At 36.2% G+C, this 23,083-nt stretch overlaps 1 protein-coding gene across 2 annotated transcripts in view; it reads left to right on the top strand.

The window, feature by feature from the left end:
- foxn2a (forkhead box N2a) overlaps window positions 1–23,083 on the top strand; it is a 74,598-nt gene that overhangs the window by 38,242 nt on the left and 13,273 nt on the right. For both annotated transcript variants that reach the window (XR_012388962.1, XM_073920349.1), the window contains exons 2-3: window positions 11,648–12,189; window positions 22,600–22,724. Coding sequence is in view for 1 of the 2 variants with exons in the window: in XM_073920349.1 (XP_073776450.1) it covers window positions 11,662–12,189; window positions 22,600–22,724 (653 nt within the window). In the remaining variant the exon portion in view is untranslated. The remainder of the gene's footprint in view (window positions 1–11,647; window positions 12,190–22,599; window positions 22,725–23,083) is intronic.

Genomic DNA, 23,083 nt, shown 5'->3' on the forward strand with positions numbered 1-23,083 from the left:
GCTTTAAAGTGATGACAAAACAGGTGATTTTGCTCACATTTTAAAATGATAAGGCTGAACGGCATGAAATGGCATCAGTCTACAGAGATTTCCCAGTAATTCTCTGTTGCAATCGGGAGATCACAATAATTAACCCCGTAAAAGCCAAAGCAAACACTACCGATCTACTATGGTATAAATACAGCACTACAACATACAAAAGAAAGAGATTGACTTAGGGTGTCATTTACCTGTTTTATAATGATTTGATCAGTTGTAGTTTGAAATTTACACTGGGAAAATGCTGTTTTTCTCCAGTAAAGACTTACTAATAGGTCTCTATTTATAAGTCTCTGTTGCCATCTTGTGGCAGAACATCAACTGTCTTTGCTCTGCTCGGTATGGCAGGATGATGGCCGCCAACACGCTGAATCATCCAAATTGTAAATATGTAAAATAGGCACTGTCCTTATTAATAAACTGCATAGTTGCAATCTAAACCACTACATTCTCACCTAAAAAAGCCTCAAAAGTACATTATGTTGTCCAACAGCTGCAGTATTTGTTAAACTGTAGTCTTCTGCTTGCCACTCGTGTTGGCAGAGTAATACATACGGGTGAAGAAGTTGTACGAATGCTGATATTTACTTTAAAATCTCACAGCTATCAGCCAATCAGAGTCGAGAACCAAACAGAACTGTATAAACTTTTACTTTTTAGTTTTGTTTTAAATGTAATATTTTGTATTTTAAATAGTCTTTTTGTATTATCATTTTATTGTTTTATTTTTTTATTTATTTTGGTATTTTGAGATGTGTTTTGAGACTTTATTTTATTTTTTTATCCACAGATTTCTTTGTTTTGAAGTTTGGTTTTATTTAAATTCTATTTAGTTTTTTTCATCTTAATTTCAATATTTTATGTTTTGATATTTTGTTTTCATTTTATTTGATTATTAGTAATTTTCTTAATTTTTTACATTTATTTTTATTAATTTTTTTCTTAAAATTATTTATTTATTTATTTATTTTGCTTAAATTTTATTTTGATGATTTTATCATTTATTTTATTTTGTTCATCATGTTTTTTTTTTTTTTTTGCTTTTATTTTTTTACATTTTATATTTTGTTTTAAGGGCAGCACAGTGGCTCAGTGGTTAGTACTGTCGCCTCACAGCAAAAAGGTCGCAGGTTCGAGTCCCAGCTGGGCATTTCTGTGTGGAGTTTGCATGTTCTCCTCGTATTGGTGTGGGTTTCCTCTGGGTGCTCCGATTTCCCCCACAGTCGTGCTATAGGTGAATTAGGTAAACAAAATTGGCCATAGTGCATTTATGTGTGAGTGAATGTGACAGTGTATGAGTGTTTCCCAGTACTGGATTGCTGCTGGAGGGGCATCTGCTGCATTAGCTGCAACATATGCTGGAATAGTTGGCGGTTCATTCCACTGTGACAACCCCAGATTAATAAAGGGACTAAGCCGAAAAGAAAATGAATGAATGAATGAATAAAATTGGCTGTAGTGTATTAGTATGTGTGTGAACGTGAGAGTTTATGGGTGTTTCCCAGTACTGGGTTGTGGCTGGAGGGGCATCAGCGGCATAAAACATATGCTGTAATTGTTGGCGGTTCATTCCGCTGTGGCGACTCCTGATAAATAAAGGGACTAAGCTGAAAGAAAATGAATGAATAAATATTTAGTTTTTCTATATTTTGGTGTCATTATTTCTTTGGTTTCATTTGTATTATTTTAAAACCTAATTTAACAATCGGGACTTGTATGACAGAACATTTTTGTGTTTTGTTTTTTTAGTTTTGTTTTATTTACTGTAAAATGTATTTATTTATTTTAAATTGTCTTAAATCCCAAATCGAAATTTTAGGCCTTAAAAAGCCTTAAGTCTACTGAAATTTTGTGTTGTACGTCTTAAATCTTTTTTTAAACAGGTCCTAATTGTCGTTTGTTTATGTATTGCTACCCAATCTGGCCAAAACCCATACACTCACCAACAATCCATCTCAATAAAACTTTAAACTTAGTACTTAAAAAGGTCATTTTTAACTCTTTTTATCATAATGGTTTAATTATTTTCCACATAATAACATTTGTTTAAAAGTTCTCCATGTATTTACTGCTGAGGACATCGATCTGGACAGATTGTTGTACATAGATTTGGTTTATCATAGTTTTTAAAACATTAAAAACATTTGTTAATTTTTTATTTTAAAGAATTTATCTCGGAAAAACATGTATGGATATACGTAGAGCTTATTTAAAATAGCAATATTTCAAATCTTAATTTAAAATATTAATATTTTTATTATTAATTTATTCTTGTATCATTAAATGTATTTAATTATAGTTTTATTTTTGCAACAAGAATCAGTCCAAGGCACTCGAGTGCCTTGGACTGATTCTTGTTGCAGATTTGATGAATCCCTTACCCAAAGAGCACCGACCATACATTTGAACTTACCCCAGAGCGCTTTTTGTTTTGTTTTTTCTATAGTTTTATTTTTGTTTTGATAAGGCAAATAAAACTTTTTACCATCTAGGCCATTTGAAAAAATCATTTAAAAAATTCATTTGAAAAAGTCTTAATGTCCTAAAGTCTTAAATTTAACTTGGTGAAACCTGCAGAAACCCTGTTATTTAAACATATGCCTTTATTCATATTATTTTCTATATAAATATAAGGCAGGTATATATTGGAGTACTGAGATGTGCTTCTTCTTTTACTTGTTTTATGGGTCTGACTTTTTGTAAAGCTTTCAAAGGAAGACTTCTATGTTTTGTGTTTGGGGCTTTAGGGATGCAGCTTTGCTGTAACGCATTCGGGCAGTTCTGTTGCTGCCTGACATGTCTGATAATTCCACTTTCCTCCGAGTTGTGATTCATCATGCACTGCTTATGACTTATTTATTAATTTGACTGTTTCCATGGCACTCCTCAACCTTTCATTTGCTCACTCATTCTCCACCAGCTCTTTTCCAGCCGCCTCTCCACGGCGTTTTCCTCTTTGCAGGATGTTTTCCTTTTGATTCAAGTTCAAATGTTCTTTCAGAGCGTTTGAGTTCAGTTGCTCTTTTCTTAATCTGAGGGAGTTTGTAGTAAAACAACTGGAAAGCCAGACATTTTTCCTAAAGAAGCCAAAGTTTTAATGGTAGCTTTAGTAAGCGAGTCAGATAATGATTCATTAAATGCTCTCACATTTAGTTCATTCAGGGAAAAGTCATACCTCAAAATCACACTTCTGCCTTTTTGTGTTATTCATTTCAAGAGCCAACTTATAAGAGTCATTTGTTAGTGAACTGGACTGTCCTGCTCATGCTATACAGTGAGTATGGAACGTATTCAGAGCCCCCTTACAGCTTCCACTGTTTGTTATACTGCAGCCATTTGCTAACATGATTTAAGGTTATTTTTTTCCTCATTAATGTCCACTCAGCACCCCATATTGACTGAAAAACACTTTATGACATTTTTGCAGATTTATTAAAAAATAAAAACTGTGTTTTCACATGGTCCTAAGCATTCAGACCCTTCGCTTAGAATTGAGTAGAAGCCCCCTTTTGATCTAATACAGTCATTTGGGGAAAGATGCAACAAGTTTTTCACATCTGGGCCATTCCTCCTTGCAGATCCTCTCCAGTTCTTGAGTCAGGTGGGATGGTAAACGTTGGTGGAAAGTCACTTTTAGATCTCTCTAGAGATGCTCAATTGGGTTTAAATCGGGGCTCTGGCTGGGCCATTCAATAACAGTCACAGAGTTGTTGTGAAGCCACTCCTTTGTTATTTTAGCTTTGTGCGTAGGGTCAATGTCTTGTTTAAAGGTAAACCTTCGGCACTGAACACTGAATAACGCAGTGTAATTTCTTTAGAATAATTTTTTGTGTTGGATTATACTGATTGTGCATGTTTGGATTCATTAAAAAGAATAATAAACAGCATTTATTTGAAACATTAATTTGCCTGTGGTTTGAGGCATTTGTCTGTGATTTCTCAAAAACTGTTGCAGAGTCAAAATTGAGGCTAAAATCATTGCAGTCTGAACTCGGCATAAGAGTCGTTCTCAACTAATGTTTTTTTTAATAGTAGTTGAATGTCACTTCTAGTGTTTTAGACATTTCCAAATCTAGCCAGACAGTGTTGTGCGTTTCCTTAGATGAGCCATTCCATCAGGGTTCATACGGTCCTGGAAAACCTGGAAAAGTCATGGAATTTTGGCATTTTCCAGGCCTGGAAAAGTTTTGGAAAAATAAATAAACCCAAAATGTTTTGGAAAAGTCTTGGAAAATTGTTTAACAAATATCTGTGTACTTGAATATTGTGTAAATTTAAAATAAAATTTTGTTGTCTATCCCCTCACCTGACATTCTCTGTTTAGGGCAAAAAACAACTTGCAGTTTCAGCTTCACCTCTCTTTCACCTGCATTAATTGTAATTCAAGATACATTTGAGTGTCATGTCCAGAAACAATCTCTTACTACAGAGATAAGATAATGTGGGTGCTAAAGGCTAATTTGTGCTAATTTAATAAGATAATAACATTTCTCAATTTTCACACAAGATATTTTATAAAACTACTTTACAGGTATAAAATACTCATAAACTACATACATTGTCACATTCTTTTGATATGCTGTAATAAATTTGAACATGCATTTTGTATTATTTACATAGACATTACATGAAACATTAGGTCATCAATATTTACCTGAAAGTTTTGGAAAAGTCCTAGAATTTTAGTAGTAAAAATGTGCATGAACCCTGTTCCATGCAAATTTGAACTCTGCTCTGTTTTCACCAAAATAACGAAAGTCTTTGTAGGTTTTTTTTTTTATGTAGGATGTTAAAGTACTGTAAAAATACTCCAATATGTCTCTGCCAATGTTTTCAAACAATTATATTTGATTTACCAAAGTCACACAAGTGCCAATTTCACATCCGTCACATCCATAACAAAGAGATATCACATCAATAAACAAGCTTTCCCATCATTAATGCAAAAATGTCAAATAAATAAAACCAATCATGTTTCAAGGTTTTTGCTGGGTCTTAAAAAGTCTTAAATTTCAAAACCTAAATTTTAGGCGTTAAAAAGTATTACATTTACTGACATATTGAGTTGTAGATCCTTAATTGTTTTAAACGGTTCTGAATTTATTTTCGTTCAAGTGAAGCTACTCAGTTTGGGCCTATATCAATCTAATGACCAACAACACATCTCAATAAAACCATATATTTTTAGATTTAAGTTTTTTTATTGTTAAGAGATAGTTCACAAGCTGTTAGACATTTTACAGCGAATTCCCCAAATTAAATTCCCTAATCAGGGGGAAAAAATAAAATCATTTACATGATTCCTTATGATAATGCTGGGCCATTAGAAAAAAAATCTTAACCCTAAATAAGCCTAAAATTTCATTCTTTGTGGTCTTAAAATTGACTGAATGAAACCTGCAGAAACCCTGTGTTTGTTCTCTCATGAGCTTTTGATGAGCATCATTTCTTTACGGTTGTGCGGTTTAATTCACAGAATTTTCTACAAAGTATATTGTATAACATGTAAACTCACTAACTTTTTGGTCACATCCATAACGCCTGCTTATTTTCCTCATTTAAAATCGAAATAAATGTTTACAGATTGATATTTCTGATCCCAGAACTCTGTGGTTAGTAGTTTTGGCACACATAAACAGATGTTTCAATTTAATGTTATCATATTCTTTCTCTGTGACTTTAAATCTTAAGTTTTTTTACTGCAAATGTCACATCTGTAACACTGGAATTGCTCAGATGCTGTTTAATGCATGACCCTCGGCAGTCTGCTCCTGTCTGACCTAGTTGAGCGGTTACAAAAAAAGCGCGGTGAAACCTCCGTCTGGTGTCAGTGAGTGATGTGAGAGTGATGCCGCTTGATGCTTTAACCGGATGGACTTTCCCTGCGCTCGCTCAATCCACTGTCTAATCCGCCCTCCTAATTGAACTGACAGCGCGGTTGTCATGGTGACACGGATTTGCGCGTGCTGTGACTAGACGGCGGGGATTTGCTGATTCGCTCGACGCCATTGACCTGCTTTCTGTCGTAATGCAGCGGCTGGAGCTCATCTGTGCTTTTTACATGAATATATGTTTGTGCTGCTCGGCTTAACGGCCGGCCAACTGTTGGCCATCAGTTATAGAGGATACTCTGAAACAATTGAATGAGACGTGCTCTGATAAAAATTATTCATTAGATTTACTCAATTATTTTAAGGTGAGTAGTTGCAAACAATTTATACGGGCTGAATTTAAACAAACAAGTTAAGTTGAACGTTGCTACATTCAATTTGTTTGCTTAAATTCAGCCCGTATAAATTGTTTGCAACCACTTACCTTAAAAAAAAAATAGTAAATCCAATGAATCTTTTTTTAATGCATACAGCTTTGGAAAACAATGAAAGAGCACTTGAATTCTCTGTTGTTCTGGATTTACAGTGTGTAGTAAAGGGTTTGAGAATAAATTACGTTTTTGCTTGTATCTGTTAGCTACTGATGGCATTTCTTCAGAGTTTAAAAAGGAAGTGTTGACACTTTTTTTTTTTTTTTTTGACAAAAATGTTGTTCAAAATGAGAATTGGCCAAAAGTTGTGCCAAGTTTTACAAGATATGCGTTTATTCATTTTCAATACTAATGTTTTATCTTTAGAAGAACCCTGTTTTTCATATAATTTTATGTACATTACTAGGGTTGGGCGATGTTGACCAATTTGGCATTGTACGGTGTCTAATGTGAAACATTGCGATGGATGATGTTATCGTCGTCATAGGCGGAAGTTAATTAATTATTTATTTAAGAATAATTAATTAATTCATAACGAATTTATTATTTGTAGCCTACCATTTCAACTATCGGACCCACATGGTCTTTGTTTTTACTCATAAACAACTTTTTATGATAACAATTGTGTACCTCCATTTCAATTGTACCATCAAAGGTACAGAGCAGTCTCAGAGGTATTTTCTGTACCATATAGGGTGCAACTTTTACAAAAATACAAAACTGTTCCTTAAGGGACATTATTTGTACCCTGTGTACCTTTTTTCTGAAAGTGTTTCATTATCATAAACGCAAATGAAAACATTAGTTTCTGACATAAAATGTTCTAAATTGCAATATATACAGTTGAAGTCATAATTATTAGCCCGCCCTTTGAATTTTCTTTCCTTTTTGAAATATTTCCCAAAGGATGTTTACCAGAGCAAGGACATTTTCACAATATGTCTGATAATATTTTTTCTTCTGGAGAAAGTCTTATTTGTTTTACTGCGGCTAGAATAAAAGCAGTTTCTCATTTTTTAAACACCATTTTAAGGTCAATATTATCAGCTTCTTTCAGCTATTTTTTTTCCCGACTGTCAACAGAACAAACCATCATTATACAATAACTTGCCTAATTACCCTAACCTGTCTAGTTCACCTTATTAACCCAGTCAAGCCTGTAAGTGTCACGTTAAGCTGTATAGAAGTGTCTTGAAAAATAACTAGTCAAATATTATTTACTGTCATCATGGCAAAAATATAATAAATCAGTTATTAGAGATGAGTTAATAAAACTATAATGTTTAGAAATGTGTTGAGGAAATCTGCTCTCTGTTAAACAGAAATTGGGGGGAAAATAAACAGGGGGTCTAATAATTCAGGGGGGCTAATAATTCTGACTTCAACTGTGTATTTAAAAAAAATTAAAGAAATTGGTTTTGAACGACAGGATTTAATTTTTAGTTTGATATTCGGTGAATATTTAGCCGTTATGTTTTTTTTTTGTTTATTTTTTTATTAGTAATTTATTTTGCTTTTAGTTTGTGATGGGTAGAGATGTAACGGTATCAGAATTTCACGGTACGATAATACCTCGGTATGAATGGCACTGTACGGTATTTATTGAATAATTTTCAGGAAAAACAAAACTAATGAAAAGACTAAAAAAAAGTGCCAAAAGTGTTTATTTACCTTAGCACTCAACATATCAATGACATACAAATTAGCATTAGAAAGAAACCGAAATGCTTCCACACATCCAATTTAAAACCCGCTTTAGGTTCGATCATTTCCAGCTCTTTTTCTTCCCCGCTACTAGCAGCACACTCCATTTCCGCATTACTGGATCTGTAGTGACAACAGACCGCAAAGGATGATGGCCATTCATAGGCTGATGGGAATTGTAGTTCCCGCTACCTCCCGTTTGCTTCATTCCCCTAAGCAAACTTTTCTCAGAAATATAGTTTTATTGAGTCATGCGCCTACGGTAATATTGAAAAAAAATTACTATTGCGGTATGACGGACAATATTGTTACATCCCTAGTGCTGGGCAAAGATTATATCCCCGGTTAGACACACAATTTTTATTGTCTGTTACAATTGTCGCGATGTCAGATTATGCGAATTTGTTTCCTTGATAAAATCTTGCCTTGTTGTGGGTAACAAATGTGCCAGACTACGCATTCCTTCACGATCAGCTTTCGCGTGATGTCTATGACGAGCATCACGATTAAGCCCCGGTCAGATTACACAAATTTGTCATGAATTCGGCACTATTTTCTTGACGTAGGGTGTCGTGGGGATTCGCAAACGCATGTGTTTGGACTGTGAGGGGAACCGGAGCACCCGGAGGAAACCTACAACAACACGGGGAGAACATGCAAACTCAACACAGAAATGCCGACTAACCCAGCCGGGGCTTGAACCAGCGATGTTCTTGCAGTGAGGCGATTGTGCTACCCACTGTGCCACTGTGCTGCCCTATTTTATTTAATTTCATTCATTTTCTTTTCAGCTTAGTCCACTTATTAATCTGGAGTCGCCACAGCAGAATGAACCGCCCACTTTTCCAGCATGTTTTACACAGCAGATACCCTTCCAGCTGCTACACATCACTGGGACACACACATACACACTTATTCACACACATACATGGGGAGAACATGCACACTCCACACAGAAATGTCAACTGACCCAGTCGGGACTCGAACCAGAGACCTTCTTGCTGTTAGGCGATCGTGCTTCCCACTGTGCCACCGTGCCGCCCTATTTTTTTTTCATTTTATTTTATTCATGGCTTTATTTTATTTAAATGCACCTTTTACGTTATTACTTTAATTGCACATTACCTGAAACAACACACCAATATATGAATCAGTATAATGCTGATCACAATCTCCATCTACACACAATCAATCCAGTCCAGATGGAAGCCGATTTCACCATGCTTTCTATAAATTTCCCTCTGAACTCTTTCATACAAATGCAAATAACCATCAGCGGCCCTTTATATGCTCTGGGTTGCCTAAGCAACACTGTCACCTCTCGTTTCCTCAGTAATGGATGAGCGTCTGCATGTGTGTTTTCTGCTGGTTTGGAGTCTCTAGTGGACAGTTAACTAACTAGCAGCTGTGTGTGTGTGTGTGAGGAGGTGGGCGGTGATGAGGATGAGACCCGGTCATTTCAGACGCTCTCACAAAACATCAAGAACCCTCAGACACAAGAGCTGCTCCTTCAGCTGTAGCAGATTTATGCTGCCCATTCATGTCTTCAAGAATCAAGAACAGATTATCAGATTCTTTTAAGCAGTCACTCAGTTAATTCATTCATTCATTCAACATTCATTCATTCATTCATACAATCACTCATTTAATCATTCATTTGTTTGAACATTCAATTATTCATTCAATCTAAACATTAATTCATTCAATCACTCAAACATTCATTCATTCATTCATTCATTCAGACAGACAATTACTCATTCATTCAGTCATTTATTAATTTAAACATTCACTCATTCAAACATTCATACAATCACTTACTCATTCAATCATTCATCTATTCAAACATTTATTTTTTCTTACATTTATTCATTCAAACATTCATTCATACAATCACCCATACATTCGTTCATTCAATAATTCATTCAGTCAATTAATAATCTAAACATTCATTCGTTCAAGCAAACATTTATTTGAACATTCATTCATTCATACAATCACTCAAACATTCATTAAAACATTCATTCAAACACTTCATTTATTCAAAAATCTAAACATTCATTCATTCATTCATACAAACACTCATTCATTTATTCATAAAATCACTAATTCATTCAATCATTCATTCAACCTAAACAATAATTCAATCAATCACTCATTCATACAATCACTCATTCATTCAATCATTCATTCATCTAAACATTCACTCATTCAAACGTTCATACAATTACTCATGCATTTAATCATTCATACATTTAAACATTAATTTATTCAAACATTCATTCATTCAATCAATCATTTATTCATTTATTTTAACACTCATTCATTCAAACATTAGTTCATTCTTTAACCCAAACAAACATTTATTCATTCATTAACTCAAACACATATTCATCCATTCATTCATTATTTTCTTCAGACATTCAGTCATTCATTCAGGCATTAATTAACTCAAACATAAATTCATCCATTCATTCATTATTTTCTTTAGACATTCAGTCATTCATTCAGACAATAATTAACTCAAACATAAATTCATCCATTTAGACATTCAGTCATTCATTCAGGCATTAATTAACCCAAACATAAATTAATTTGTTTATTCATTTATTCAAACATTTGTTCTTTTCTTTAGACATTTATTCATTCGTTCATTTTAATATTCATTCATTAACCCAAACATTCATTCAATCATTAACTCAAACCTATTCATCGAATAATTCAAACAAACATTCATTCATTAATTCAAACATTCATCCATTCATTCTTTCCCATAGACATAGGATTCAATCATTCATTCAGACATCTATTCATTAACTCAAACAAACATAAATTCATTCGGTCATTTATTTATTCATTCATTCAGACATTTATTAACCCAAACATTCATTCATTACATCAAACATAATTCATTAATTCAATTCGTTAATTCAAATTAATTTGTTAATTCAAACATTTATCCATTCATTCTTTCCTTCAGACATTCATTCATTCCTTCAAACAGTTTTCATTAAAATATTCATTCATTCACTCAAACAAACATTCATTCATTCATTAACTCAAACAAACAAATGTATTCATTCATTCAAACATTCATCTATTCATTATTGCCTTCAGACATTCATTCAAATAATAAATCGTTCATTCAGACATTCATTCATTCATTCATTCATTAACTCAAACAAACGTACAATTATTAATTCATTAATTCAAACATTCATTCATTCATTCATTCAAATATTCAATCATTTATTTTTTACATTCTTTCATTCATTAACTTAAACATAAATGCATCCGTTCATTCATTCATTAATTCATTCATTCATTCATTCATTCATTCAAACATTTATTTATTACTATTACTATTACTATTTATTACTATTTATTTGTTACACTATTAACTAAATTACCAATATTGGCCAATAATCAATATGGTTCAGATATATTGTGCATTCTTTTTTCCTTTAGTAATTTCTCAGGTTTATTTGTTTAGCATTGCACTTGTCATCAGAATAATACTTTTCCTCAGTCACTATTTATGTTCGTACAGTTAGTTATTCAAAGCAAAATAACACACATTTCTAAGGAGGGCCAATACATTTTGTCAAAATAAACTAATCTTGTTTTCTTCTATTCCCCCATCAGACATCCTTGATTTAATGGGTCCAATCATTGAGATGTCGCCGGATAAGAAAGCGGAGTCTCCGGGCGTGCAGGCGGAGCTCTCATGTCTGCGTGGCGTGTGTGTGTCACTGCCCGAAGCCGAATGCGCTGCCAGTCCTATGCCCACCAGCCTGGACCGCAGCTCCGCAGACGAGGAGCTCACCAACCTCAACTGGCTCCATGAAAACCTGCTCCAGAACTTCACTCTCGGCGGCACTGAAGCCCAGGCCAGCGCCGGCCCGCTCCTGGACATTGAGGGAAATCACGCAAACGCCATCATTTCATCCGCAGCAGCACACGGAGAGGATTCAGTGAAATCCAAACCGCCCTTCTCTTTCTCTCTGCTCATTTATATGGCGATTGAACAGTCACCCAGCAAATCTCTGCCAGTGAAGGACATCTACGGCTGGATCCTGGAGCACTTCCCATATTTCTCCAGTGCCCCTACTGGATGGAAGAACTCGGTGCGACACAACCTCTCGCTCAACAAGTGCTTCCGCAAGGTGGAGAAGAGCCTGGGGAAGGTGAGCGCTTCTTTTAATAAGATGTAAAATAAGTCTCTGATGTCTCTAGAGTGTGTGTGTGTGTGTGTGTTAAGGGTGTCACGATCCTCCAAATCCTCGATTCGATTACATTTTCGATTCTAAAGGCACGATTCGATTCGATTTTCGATTATGAATAATTAATTAATTAATGACCAATTAATTATTTGTAGCCTACCGTTTAAACTACCTGACCTGCATGATCTTTGTTTTACCCATAAACAAATCATACAGTAAATGAATAAAGGCAAGATACACACATAATTACCACCTGTCAATCACTTTTTCTGCGGGACTCGTGAATAGGCAGTGATCTGTGTCGGATTAATGGCGTCAGTAAAAAAAGACGCACAACCAACAGGAACCAGCCAACAGTATCTGTGGTGTTCGCTAAAATGACAAAGAACAAGTGAGTGAAAGATTGAAGCAGTCCTCTGACTGCCTGGACCTGCTGTCTCGAGCGCATGGCTGCGAGTGCGTCTGTGTCTGTGTGGTCACGTGATGTGCATTTTCAGAGGTAGAGAGGAAGGAGGGCTGCTCAGAAATGCTACACGCCACTGTGGATGTCAAATCGTTGTCGTTCTAAAATGCCATTTAAAAACAAAGACAGTGTAAACAGGGCCTGAGTGTTTACTTTTCTCGAGCGGATTTGCAACGGGGGCGGGCGGAGGATCACGATGCCGGTGTTGTCTATCGAACGAACCGTACGTAATACGTACATAGCAGAGCTTGCAAAACTGTGTTTTTTTTGTCGACAACACGAACGTTGTCAACATAACTCACTGGAAATCCAAAATGCTTTCACACCGGCAACTTCATTGAAAGAGGAGAGGGTTTAAGCTCTGTCAACGGGTCTCCTGCTTCTGCAGTTTAACAAGCACTTCAACAAGCCTGTTATTTTCCCGCTTGGCAAGCCAAGCTGACGTGATATGGGGGCGTGGCAGCATCGACGATTCTATTTTTTGATTCGATAATCGAAATTGAGCATAAATTTCGATCGATTTCGATTAAAAATCGAAATCGTGACACCCCTAGTGTGTGTGTGTGTGTTTCAGCTCAAAATACACCACAAATAATGTTTTATAACCCTTTTAGACTGCTGCATTTAGGCTTTGATCCTTATTGTGTAATTTTGGCGACTGTCGCTTTAAATTCAAATGAGATTGCTCATTTTTTAAAAAGAGGGCGGAGCTACAAAGCATATGTCTCAGCATAGTGGCAGATTCATAACAGGACTAATCTCATATGCTAATGAGGGAGAGATGGTCACCGGTGGGTGGGGCTTTTCCCCTCTGATAAAACGTACAAAGGGAGAATGTCAATCAAAGTGTTTCTGCAGTCTGATTATTCACCTTATTCTCTGTGTACGAGCGGGTGCAGCCATTTTAATATTTTTGGCTCGAGACATCCGGTCTCATTTACTTACTCATTACTCATTACATTATTAAGGTGGTGAAACTATAAATTTGTGTCAATTTCTCTTGGCTGATAAGATACACACCCAAGTACACAACCTTCCTGTGTAACTCCCAACGATACTTCCAGGTTTCTTCCCACCGCAGCCTTGATTTCACTTTTAAAAATGGCGGCCGCGTGAAATTAGTCTATTTGCATACAGCGATCTGATTGGCTGATGCTTCCGTCGGCGCTTGAAAAGTTGAGAAAGTCCCAACTTCTGCAGGGCTCGAAATTAACCTTTTTTCTTGGTATCACCGGTCCTCCTAACTGTAAAAATTTAGGTGCATCAGCCAAAATTTAGTCGCACTTATAGGCACCGTTACTACAAGTTTTATACAAACATATTTGTTGCATTTGAAATTAACAGTAATCAAACTAACAAGCAAAAAAAAAAAAAAAAAAAAAAAAAAAAAAAAAATATATATATATATATATATATATATATATATATATATATATATATATATGCAAGCGTGAGCAAAATATGTCTCAACGAAATCCAGTTATCACAAGAAAATAGATTTTTATAACATTACTGAGTGACCAAAAGGTACACGGAGCGCTCACCGGCCCTGCACACACTGCTTGACATGAATGAATCTGTTAACGATATAACTGTGTTGTTCTCACGGGTGCTGTCTGATATTGCACTGATGTTTTTGGCGTATACTGTAACTTATTATATGCGTAGGTCATGTTAATAGCAATACCTAGCAATACTCTTATGAGTGTAAGCCCGTTTGCGATGGTGTACGTGGTGTTAAATTTTACATATAGCTGCCATTGCACGGCGGACAGCATCTGGCGATTATATGCGGGATTAAACAGAAGCTCTTGTGCAAGATGTGGCAAACAGTTACCTGAAAATTCCATCCCACAGACTTTTCATAGCGGACTTGAAGGCAACGGAAGTCTTTTATCCACTCTTGGAAAAGTGTACATGGTGGATTACCATTCAGCACATGATCACTACTAAGATGTGTCATTATTTGTAACTTTAGATGTCATGGTTTCTAAAACAAAATCTGTCAGTGTAATCTTCATTCTCATCTTCAGCGCTTTACCGTTTTTCGTGGTAGTAGCTCTCTCTGTCATCCCAAGCCAGAAGGCATAGACTGAGTGATTGACAGCTGATATTTTAGTGCTAGAGCAGTGGACCAATAAGAAGAGCGTGAAGGCGGGGCAAGCATTAAGGACTTGGCTTTTGTTTACTGCAGCAAGTTGACATGACAACTGTTTTAAACCATTCCTGAGCGCTGCGTTTCGAGTTTCAAGTGCAGAGATGCACTCTTTGTGAATGTCTCCCGAATCTGCACATGTGGTGAACATTTTGCAGTAGAAACTGGTCGCACACAACAATTTTTTGCACTCGCACACAGGCACTCAGAATTTCCGATTCTATGACTAGGAATTTCGATGACTAGGAATAATACGGTCAAACTACTTCCTCTACAAACAAGGGTGTTCATGACTATACAGACAAAGCAGAATAATAAAGTAAGAAAGCATCAGTTTGCAACATCAAGCGGCTTAACGAGCTGTTTTTAACGTCTAAAAATGAATGGAAGCAGACCGGACGTCTCGAACCAAAAAGATTGAAATGGCTGCACCCGCTCCTAAGTATAGAATCAAGTTAATATATACACTATTCATTCATTCATTCATTTTCTTGTCAGCTTAGTCCCTTTATTAATCCTGGGTGGCCACAGAGGAATGAACCGCCAACTTATCCAGCAAGTTTTTACGCAGCGGATGCCCTTCCAGCTGCAACCCATCTCTGGGAAACATCTACACACACATTCACACACACACTTATACACTACAGACAATTTAGCCTACCCAATTCACCTGTACTGCATGTCTTTGGACTGCCCACGCGAACGCAGGGAGAACATGCAAACTCCATACAGAAATGCCAACTGAGCCTAGGCTCGAACCAGCGACCCAGCGACCTTCTTGCTGTGAGGCGACAGCACTACCTACTACGCCACTGCTCCGCCCAATATATATACTACAATATATACACTACACTGCGTGAAACGTGCTAGATAAGTTGGCGGTTCATTCCGCTGTGGCGACCCCAGATTAAGCCGAAAAGAAAATGAATGAATGAATGAATGAGTTTAAAGCAAATGCAATAGAGTGACAATCTCACATCAAAATGATTCGAATGTAAAAGTGAACTCGTTGTTGATGGTGTAAATAAAGCAGTGTGTTAGTGATAAGGGAGTCACACGGCTCTGTATTGTATTCAGTGTGTGTGATGGGGGTTTTTAAATGACATAAGAGAGGAAGAGCTGGGGAATTCAGTCAAGGTCACGGCTCCTTCCTTAGAGCACGCACACACACACACACACACACACACACACACACACACACACACACACACATATACACATGTTTGATTTAATGAATCGTGGGGACATTCCATAGGTTTCCACTGTTTTTATACTGTACAAACTGTATTTTCTATCACCCATACCCTCACAGGAAGCTTTGTGCATTTCGTCATCTGATTAGAGAACAAAATGTTAGCGTCTCGAATGCAATTATATATTTTCCCTATAGTATTTATAGTATTTATAATATAGTATTTTCTCTATTATAGATTTTTCTCTATAGTAATTTTTATTTTTATTGTACAGAATATGATAGTCCAAGCTGATAAATGTAATGGTTAAATTATTATTATTATTATTATTATTATTATTATTTTACAAGGTAATAGACCAAAAAATAATTTATTGTAAGCTACACAATAATAATCAAAATGAAAATGCAAAATATGAAAATATAAACAAGTTTATTTTCAGTTTGACAGCACGGCGACACTTCTTGTTTCTAGATGTGAGCAGAAACAATAGAAAGATCTTAAGATGTTGTTATATGATATAACAACGTTATATAACGTTGTTATATGACGATACAATATTAATGTGATTTTTACATTTGTTATGATATTAAAAGGTATTATATAAATATAGCTATTTAATATATTATAAGATAAGGTGCGGTGACATAGTGGCTGAGTGATTAGCACTGTCACCTCACAGCTAGAAGGTTGCTGGTTCGAGCCTCGGCTGGGTCAGTTGTCATTTCTGTGTGGAGTTTGTATGTTCTCCTCGTGTTGGCATGGGTTTCCTCCGGGTGCTCCGGTTTCCCCTACAGCCCAAACACATGCGCTATAGTGTAAATAATTATTGTAATTAATTGCAAATATATCAAATGCATTTTTATTTTACTAACTTACTGCATGCATGAAAACTCCAGGTCAACACCCCCATCTAGTGGAGTGCAAAGAAATTATGTTTAATATTCAATTTAGTAATGTAATAAAATTCATTCATTTATTTTCTTTTCGACTTAGTCCCTTTATTAATACGGGGTCGCCACAGCGGAATGAACCGCCAACTTATCCAGCATATGTTTTACGCAGCGGAAGCCCTTCCAGCTGCAACCCTTCACTGTGAAACATCCATACACTCCTATTCACAAGCATACACTACGGCCAATTCCCCTATATCGCATGTTTTTGGACTGTGGGGGAAACCAGAGCACCCAGAGGAAACTCACACCAACACGGGGAGGACATGCAAACTCCATACAGAAATGCCAACTGACCCAGCCGAGGCTCGAACCAGCGACCCTCTTGCTGTGAGGTGACAATGCTACCCACTGCGCCACTGCGCCAGCCAATATAATAAAATATTAATAATATATAGATCTGGGTGTCTGTGTAATATGTTATGTAAAAATATTGCCCTGCCATTACCACTGTTTAATACACAGCATAGATTGCTCTCATACTGTTTAACTTCTGCCAAGAAGCTACTGCTACTGTTTTGGAAAAAAAAAAAAAGGAATCTCCTACATCAGGGATCACCAATCTTGTTCCTGGAGGTCCGGTGTCCTGCAGAGTTTAGCTTCAACCCTAATTAAACATACCTGAATAAGCTGATCAAGGTCTTACTAGGTACTTGTAACACCCAGGCAGGTGTGTTGAGGCAAGTTGGAGCTAAACCCTTCAGGGCACTGGACCTCCAGGAACGAAATTGGTGACCCCTGCCCTACATGTAAACTGTGGCTTGGAGAAATTACCTTTTATATTACATTAAGAGCGAATTAGACACTATTCGAAAACAAAACAAAATTTGGCATTCTTTTATCTGTTACCATGAAAAACACTATGCGCAATAATGCATCATTTCTGCACTGTTTTAGGCCCAATCCCAATTCTACTTTTGTACCTCTTCCCCTTCCCTTTGGCCCTTGAAACAGAGTGTGAACGGAAAGAGCTTCAAAGTTTACCCTTAAGAAGTGGGACAGCACTACAGCACCTGCACACGTCATCACGTCATCGCGATCTCTTGCTTCATATGAGATCAGACGATCGCGACTGCTGTAGTGATTCTAGTTGTGTTATTTGTTGGTATTTATCTTCTGGAAATCGCTGAAGGCATATATTATATTATCATGACAATCAAATATGGCAATAAGATTGTAACTGTACTGCGCATTTACACAGTGGCCATATTCATCTATGTAAACACACAAAAGGCAGCATTAACATGATAGTATGCGCTGTAAAAAGCTCATTCTCAGCCACTAGACATTTCTGACAGGGTATTCGAGTGTCATCGAGTCTTAGAATGTTGTGGGACTGCTGTATAGGAGTTATTATAATGCCCCATCCACATGGGGAGTCAGCTTCAACGCTTCCTATTCACTTTGATTGGGTGATGTCAGGTGTTGCCGAACTGCATTGTGGATCCGTAAGTGCCGCTTCAGTGGCGTTGCTCGCTGCAAAAGTTGGGACTTGCTCTATTTTTCAAGCGGCAACAGAAGCGTCAGCCAATCAGATTGCTGTATGCAAATACACTAGCTCAGACTGTGGCCTATTGCTGACTAATTTCATTGGCTGACACTGCTAGGATGATAGCATCAGCCCCAACTTCAGACACGCCCTCTGTCAAGCGTTGATGAATTAGGGATTATAGATCTCGAAATTTAGCTGTTTTTATTTTATCGTTTTTTTTTTAAAGCGTGACGGTAAAACATGAACGCGGTTATGAATATATTAAATGTGCTTGTTTGTTGTATAAATTTGTAATGATGACAAGAAATAGTAATTTGTGGATACCCTGACTAGGCATGGGATGATAACCGTTTTAAAGGTATACCGCTGTGTGGATAATTCAAGGTTTTAAAGCCGCCAAAATTTTCTGTAAAACTGCCTAAGGTATGTTGATATTTTTACCCACGTTTTTAATTTTTTTTTTTGGGGGGGGGACAACAGTATCTCCAGCAGAAAAGATATCCAAAGATGCTGTTTGAAATTGTAAAGAAATCAGTGTTTTTGAAACTAATGAAGACGGCAGAAGTCAATAATTCATTTTAATTATTTAGCCTGACATGTTTACTGCTCCAAAATATTTAAAATCTTTCAAAAAATTAAATATATTGTGTTCAAAGGAGAAAAAAAGTTTAGTTTTTTTACCCAGACAGAAAAAGAACATATTTTAGAGCAGTAATCACAATACTGTAATACAGTGAAACCATGATATTTTTATACAAGGTTATCATACTGTCAGAATCTTATACTGGCCCTTCCCTACTCCTGATTCTGGGTGCAGCTATATTGCCGTTGAGGCTGGTGTACTCTGGAAAATTTTTTTACCTTTTGGTTTCGAGTGTGGTTCTGAAAAATATCAGTTCGAAGGGCTATCTACCACTTTCCCCTAGTCCTGCGCCTTAAAGCTAAAGAGAATTGGGTAAGGGAACTGGTAAGGGAAAGGGCTAAAGGGTAGAATTGGGATTGGGCCTAAAAAGCCAATTCCCAGCCATTAGACTTTTTCTGACAGGGTATTCAAGTGTCATCGAGTGACAGAATGTTGTGGGACTGCTGTACAGGAGTTATTATTATGGATTATAGATAGCGAAATCTAGCTGTTTTTATTTTATGACGGTAAAACACAAACACGGTTATTAATATTTTAAAACATGTGTTTGTTTGTTGTGAAAACAAAAAATGCTGATTTGTGGATCTCTTTACTTCCGTGTGCAGCCATACTGCTGTTGTGGCTGGTGTATTCTGGGAAATTTCCGTACCCCTTGGTTTCGAGTGTGGTCCTGAAAAATCTCAGTTTCAAATTCGGGTGATCACATTATATTAAAGACACAGCACATTGATTGCATGGCAGCAGGTTAAGCTTTGACACCCTTATGGCGTACATTAAAAATAAATACAGGCCACAACTGAACATAGAGGGTGGTCTCCAAGTGGTGTTCTTCAAAATTAAATGATGAATATTCAATTCAATTCAATTCAGCTTTATTTGTATAGCGCTTTTACAATGTAGATTGTGTCAAAGCAGCTTCACATAGACGATCATAGTAAATTGAAACACTGTAGTTCAGTATTTAGTGTTTAAGTTCAGTTCAGTTTAGCTCAGTTCAGTGTGGTTTAATAATCACTATTGAGAGTCCAAACACTGAAGAGCAAATTCATCGATGTGAAGCTCTACAGATCCCAAAAGTGGCGACAGCAGCGAGGAAAAAACCTTGACCTATTGGTGAAAGTGAAGAATTAAAGAACCTTGAGAGAAACAAGGCTCAGTTGGGCACGACCCTTTCTCCTCTGGCTAAACGTCTTGTGCAGAGCTGCAGTCTAGTGGACGGAGGCTGGAAGCTGGACCTCAGCGAAGACTCGTCAGTCCCTGGAGCGTCACAGGAATCAGTCTCATGGTCTCCACTCCTCCATGACCGCCACAGCAGCTGCTTAGGATACAACCTGGTCCAGGATTATGGAAATCGTGGGATCATCTCGTCGCTGGTCTTTGATCGAATCAGTGGTGCTGCATAGTCTGAGGGCATCGGGATGAGTATCCCCAGGTGGAAATAGAGAATAAAGAGAATCATTAGCGTAGCTGCTGTTCATAGTGTGTATATAAACTAGCTACAGAAACCTGCATGGAGCGCATTCATGTATCAAACCACTGAGTGTATGCTTTACTAAAAAGTGATGTCTGGTAAGAACTCTGGCAGCTGCATTTTGTACTAGCTGAAGTTCATTAATAGAGGATGCTGGGCAGCCAGCAAACAGAGCATTACAGTAATCCAGCCTAGAAGTCATAAAAGCATGGACTAGCTATACTTCCTAACTTAACCTTAACCATAAGGCAACTTGTAAGGCAAAACACGGCAAAGCAAGTCAAAGGAAACGCAGTGTAATGTAACAGTAAACAAGACTCAGCAATGTGTGTATAAGCCTGAGGTGTATTTATAGTCCTTGTAATAGGTGTAGATGAGCAGCAGCTGTGTATGTGTGTGAGTTTCCGGATTATTGTCAACTGTTGCAAGAGTTGATGAGCGCAGGGGTTTCTGGGAGTTGGAGTTTGTTCAGAGGTAACTCCCATATAGGAAACTCCACTGGCAATTGCCACAAACTTAGGGAATTGATCACAACAGTAATAATATTGACCTTAAAATGGTCAAAACAAAATTAAAAACTGCTTTTATTCTAGCCGAAATAAAACAAATAAGACTTTCTCCAGAAGAAAAATATTATAGGAAATACTGTGGAACAATTCCTGAATCTGTTAAACATCATTTGGGAAATATTTAATAAAGAAAATTCTTAGGAGGGCTAATAATTTAGACTTCAACTATAAGTGTCCGTCTGTGTAGTGGAGAACACACACACACACACACACACACACACACACACACACACACACACACACACACACACACACACACACACACACACACACACACACACAGACAGAGAAAGCAGGAAAGAGACACACAGAGCCAGTATCAGATGACACTGCCTGGTTTCGGTTGCCATGGCAGTGTTTCCTCCTTCCTGTTTATGAGCCTGCTGGTAACTGTAATGTGAGTCAAGGTTAATGCCCTCCTCCTCTCCTTCCACCTATTCCTTCTGCACTGCTTTCTCTATGTTTATTAACCTTTTATACAGTGTATGCTGCAGAAGCAATGGTATTTGTTTTGCTTGAGAAAAATTAGATCGTTTGCATAGGCACGCATTTTATAATTAGGCACCATGTCTCAAATTCTCGTTAGTGATGTTATTATATTATTATTATAGTGCTGTTATATATATATATATATATTATTGCTGTTATTGTTAATATTATTATTATTATTATTATCATTGTTGTTATTATTATTATTATTATTATCAATATTAATATAAATATTATTATTGTTCTATTTTATTATTATTTTATTATCATTATTTTAATTATATCATTATTATCTTCATCGTTATTATTATTATGATTAATATCAATATTATTATTATATTTTATTATTATTTTATTATCATCATTGTCATTATTTATATTATTATCATTATTATTATTATCATTATTGTTATTGTCATTATTATTAATATTATTATTGTTTATTATTATTGTATTATCATTATATAATAACAATAATAATAATAATAACAATAATAATAATAATTATTATTATTATTATTATTATCAATATTATAATTTTTTATTATTATTATCAATATTATAATTTTTTATTATTATTATCAATATTAGCATCAATGTTTTTACTATTATTATTATTATTATTATTATTATTATTATTATTACTTTTATTATATTACTATAGTTTTTGTAATTTAATAAAATAAATATAAAAATATATATATTATTTATATTTTAATGATTTATTACTTTTATATGGTTTGTTTGGTGTTTGGTGTATGTTTGAAACTGTTTATGTTTGCCTTCATTACTTGATTGATAAGCTCATTTTCACTATTTCTCCTATAGGCTTCAGCACACAGGCAATGCTTTCAGTCTCTCAGATGTGTTTCTTTATAGTGCTGAACTCATCTTCTGTTCTCTCTCATTAACCCTGCGTGTGTGTGTGTTTGTGTGGTTCTGCTAGGTGAACGGCAAGGGTTCTCTGTGGTGTGTGGACCCTGAATACAGACCCAATCTCATCCAGGCCCTGAAAAAACAGCACTTTCCTACAGCCCACTCCTTCTGCACACCTCCTGCTTTCCCACCCAGGTAAAACACACACATGCACACACAGACACACACACACAGATGGGTTTGTTTTTGTAAATTGTGGGGACATTACATATGTTTCCATTGTTTTTATACTGTACAAACTGTATTTTCTATTTCCCTAACCCCACCCTACCCCTAAACCTAACCCTTACAGGAAACTGTGTGCTATTTTACTTTATGAACAAATCTCATTCTGTGTGAATAATAAGCTTTTTGAGAAACGAGGACATCAGCAATGTCCTCATATTTCACCACCTTCGTGTAATACCTGTGTCATAATACAGATTTGAGTCCTGATTTGTCACAAAACACACACACACACATGCACACACACACACACACACACACACACACAC

The sequence above is a fragment of the Danio rerio genome, chromosome 13, assembly GCF_049306965.1.
Source record: "Danio rerio strain Tuebingen ecotype United States chromosome 13, GRCz12tu, whole genome shotgun sequence".
NCBI lineage: Eukaryota > Metazoa > Chordata > Actinopteri > Cypriniformes > Danionidae > Danio > Danio rerio.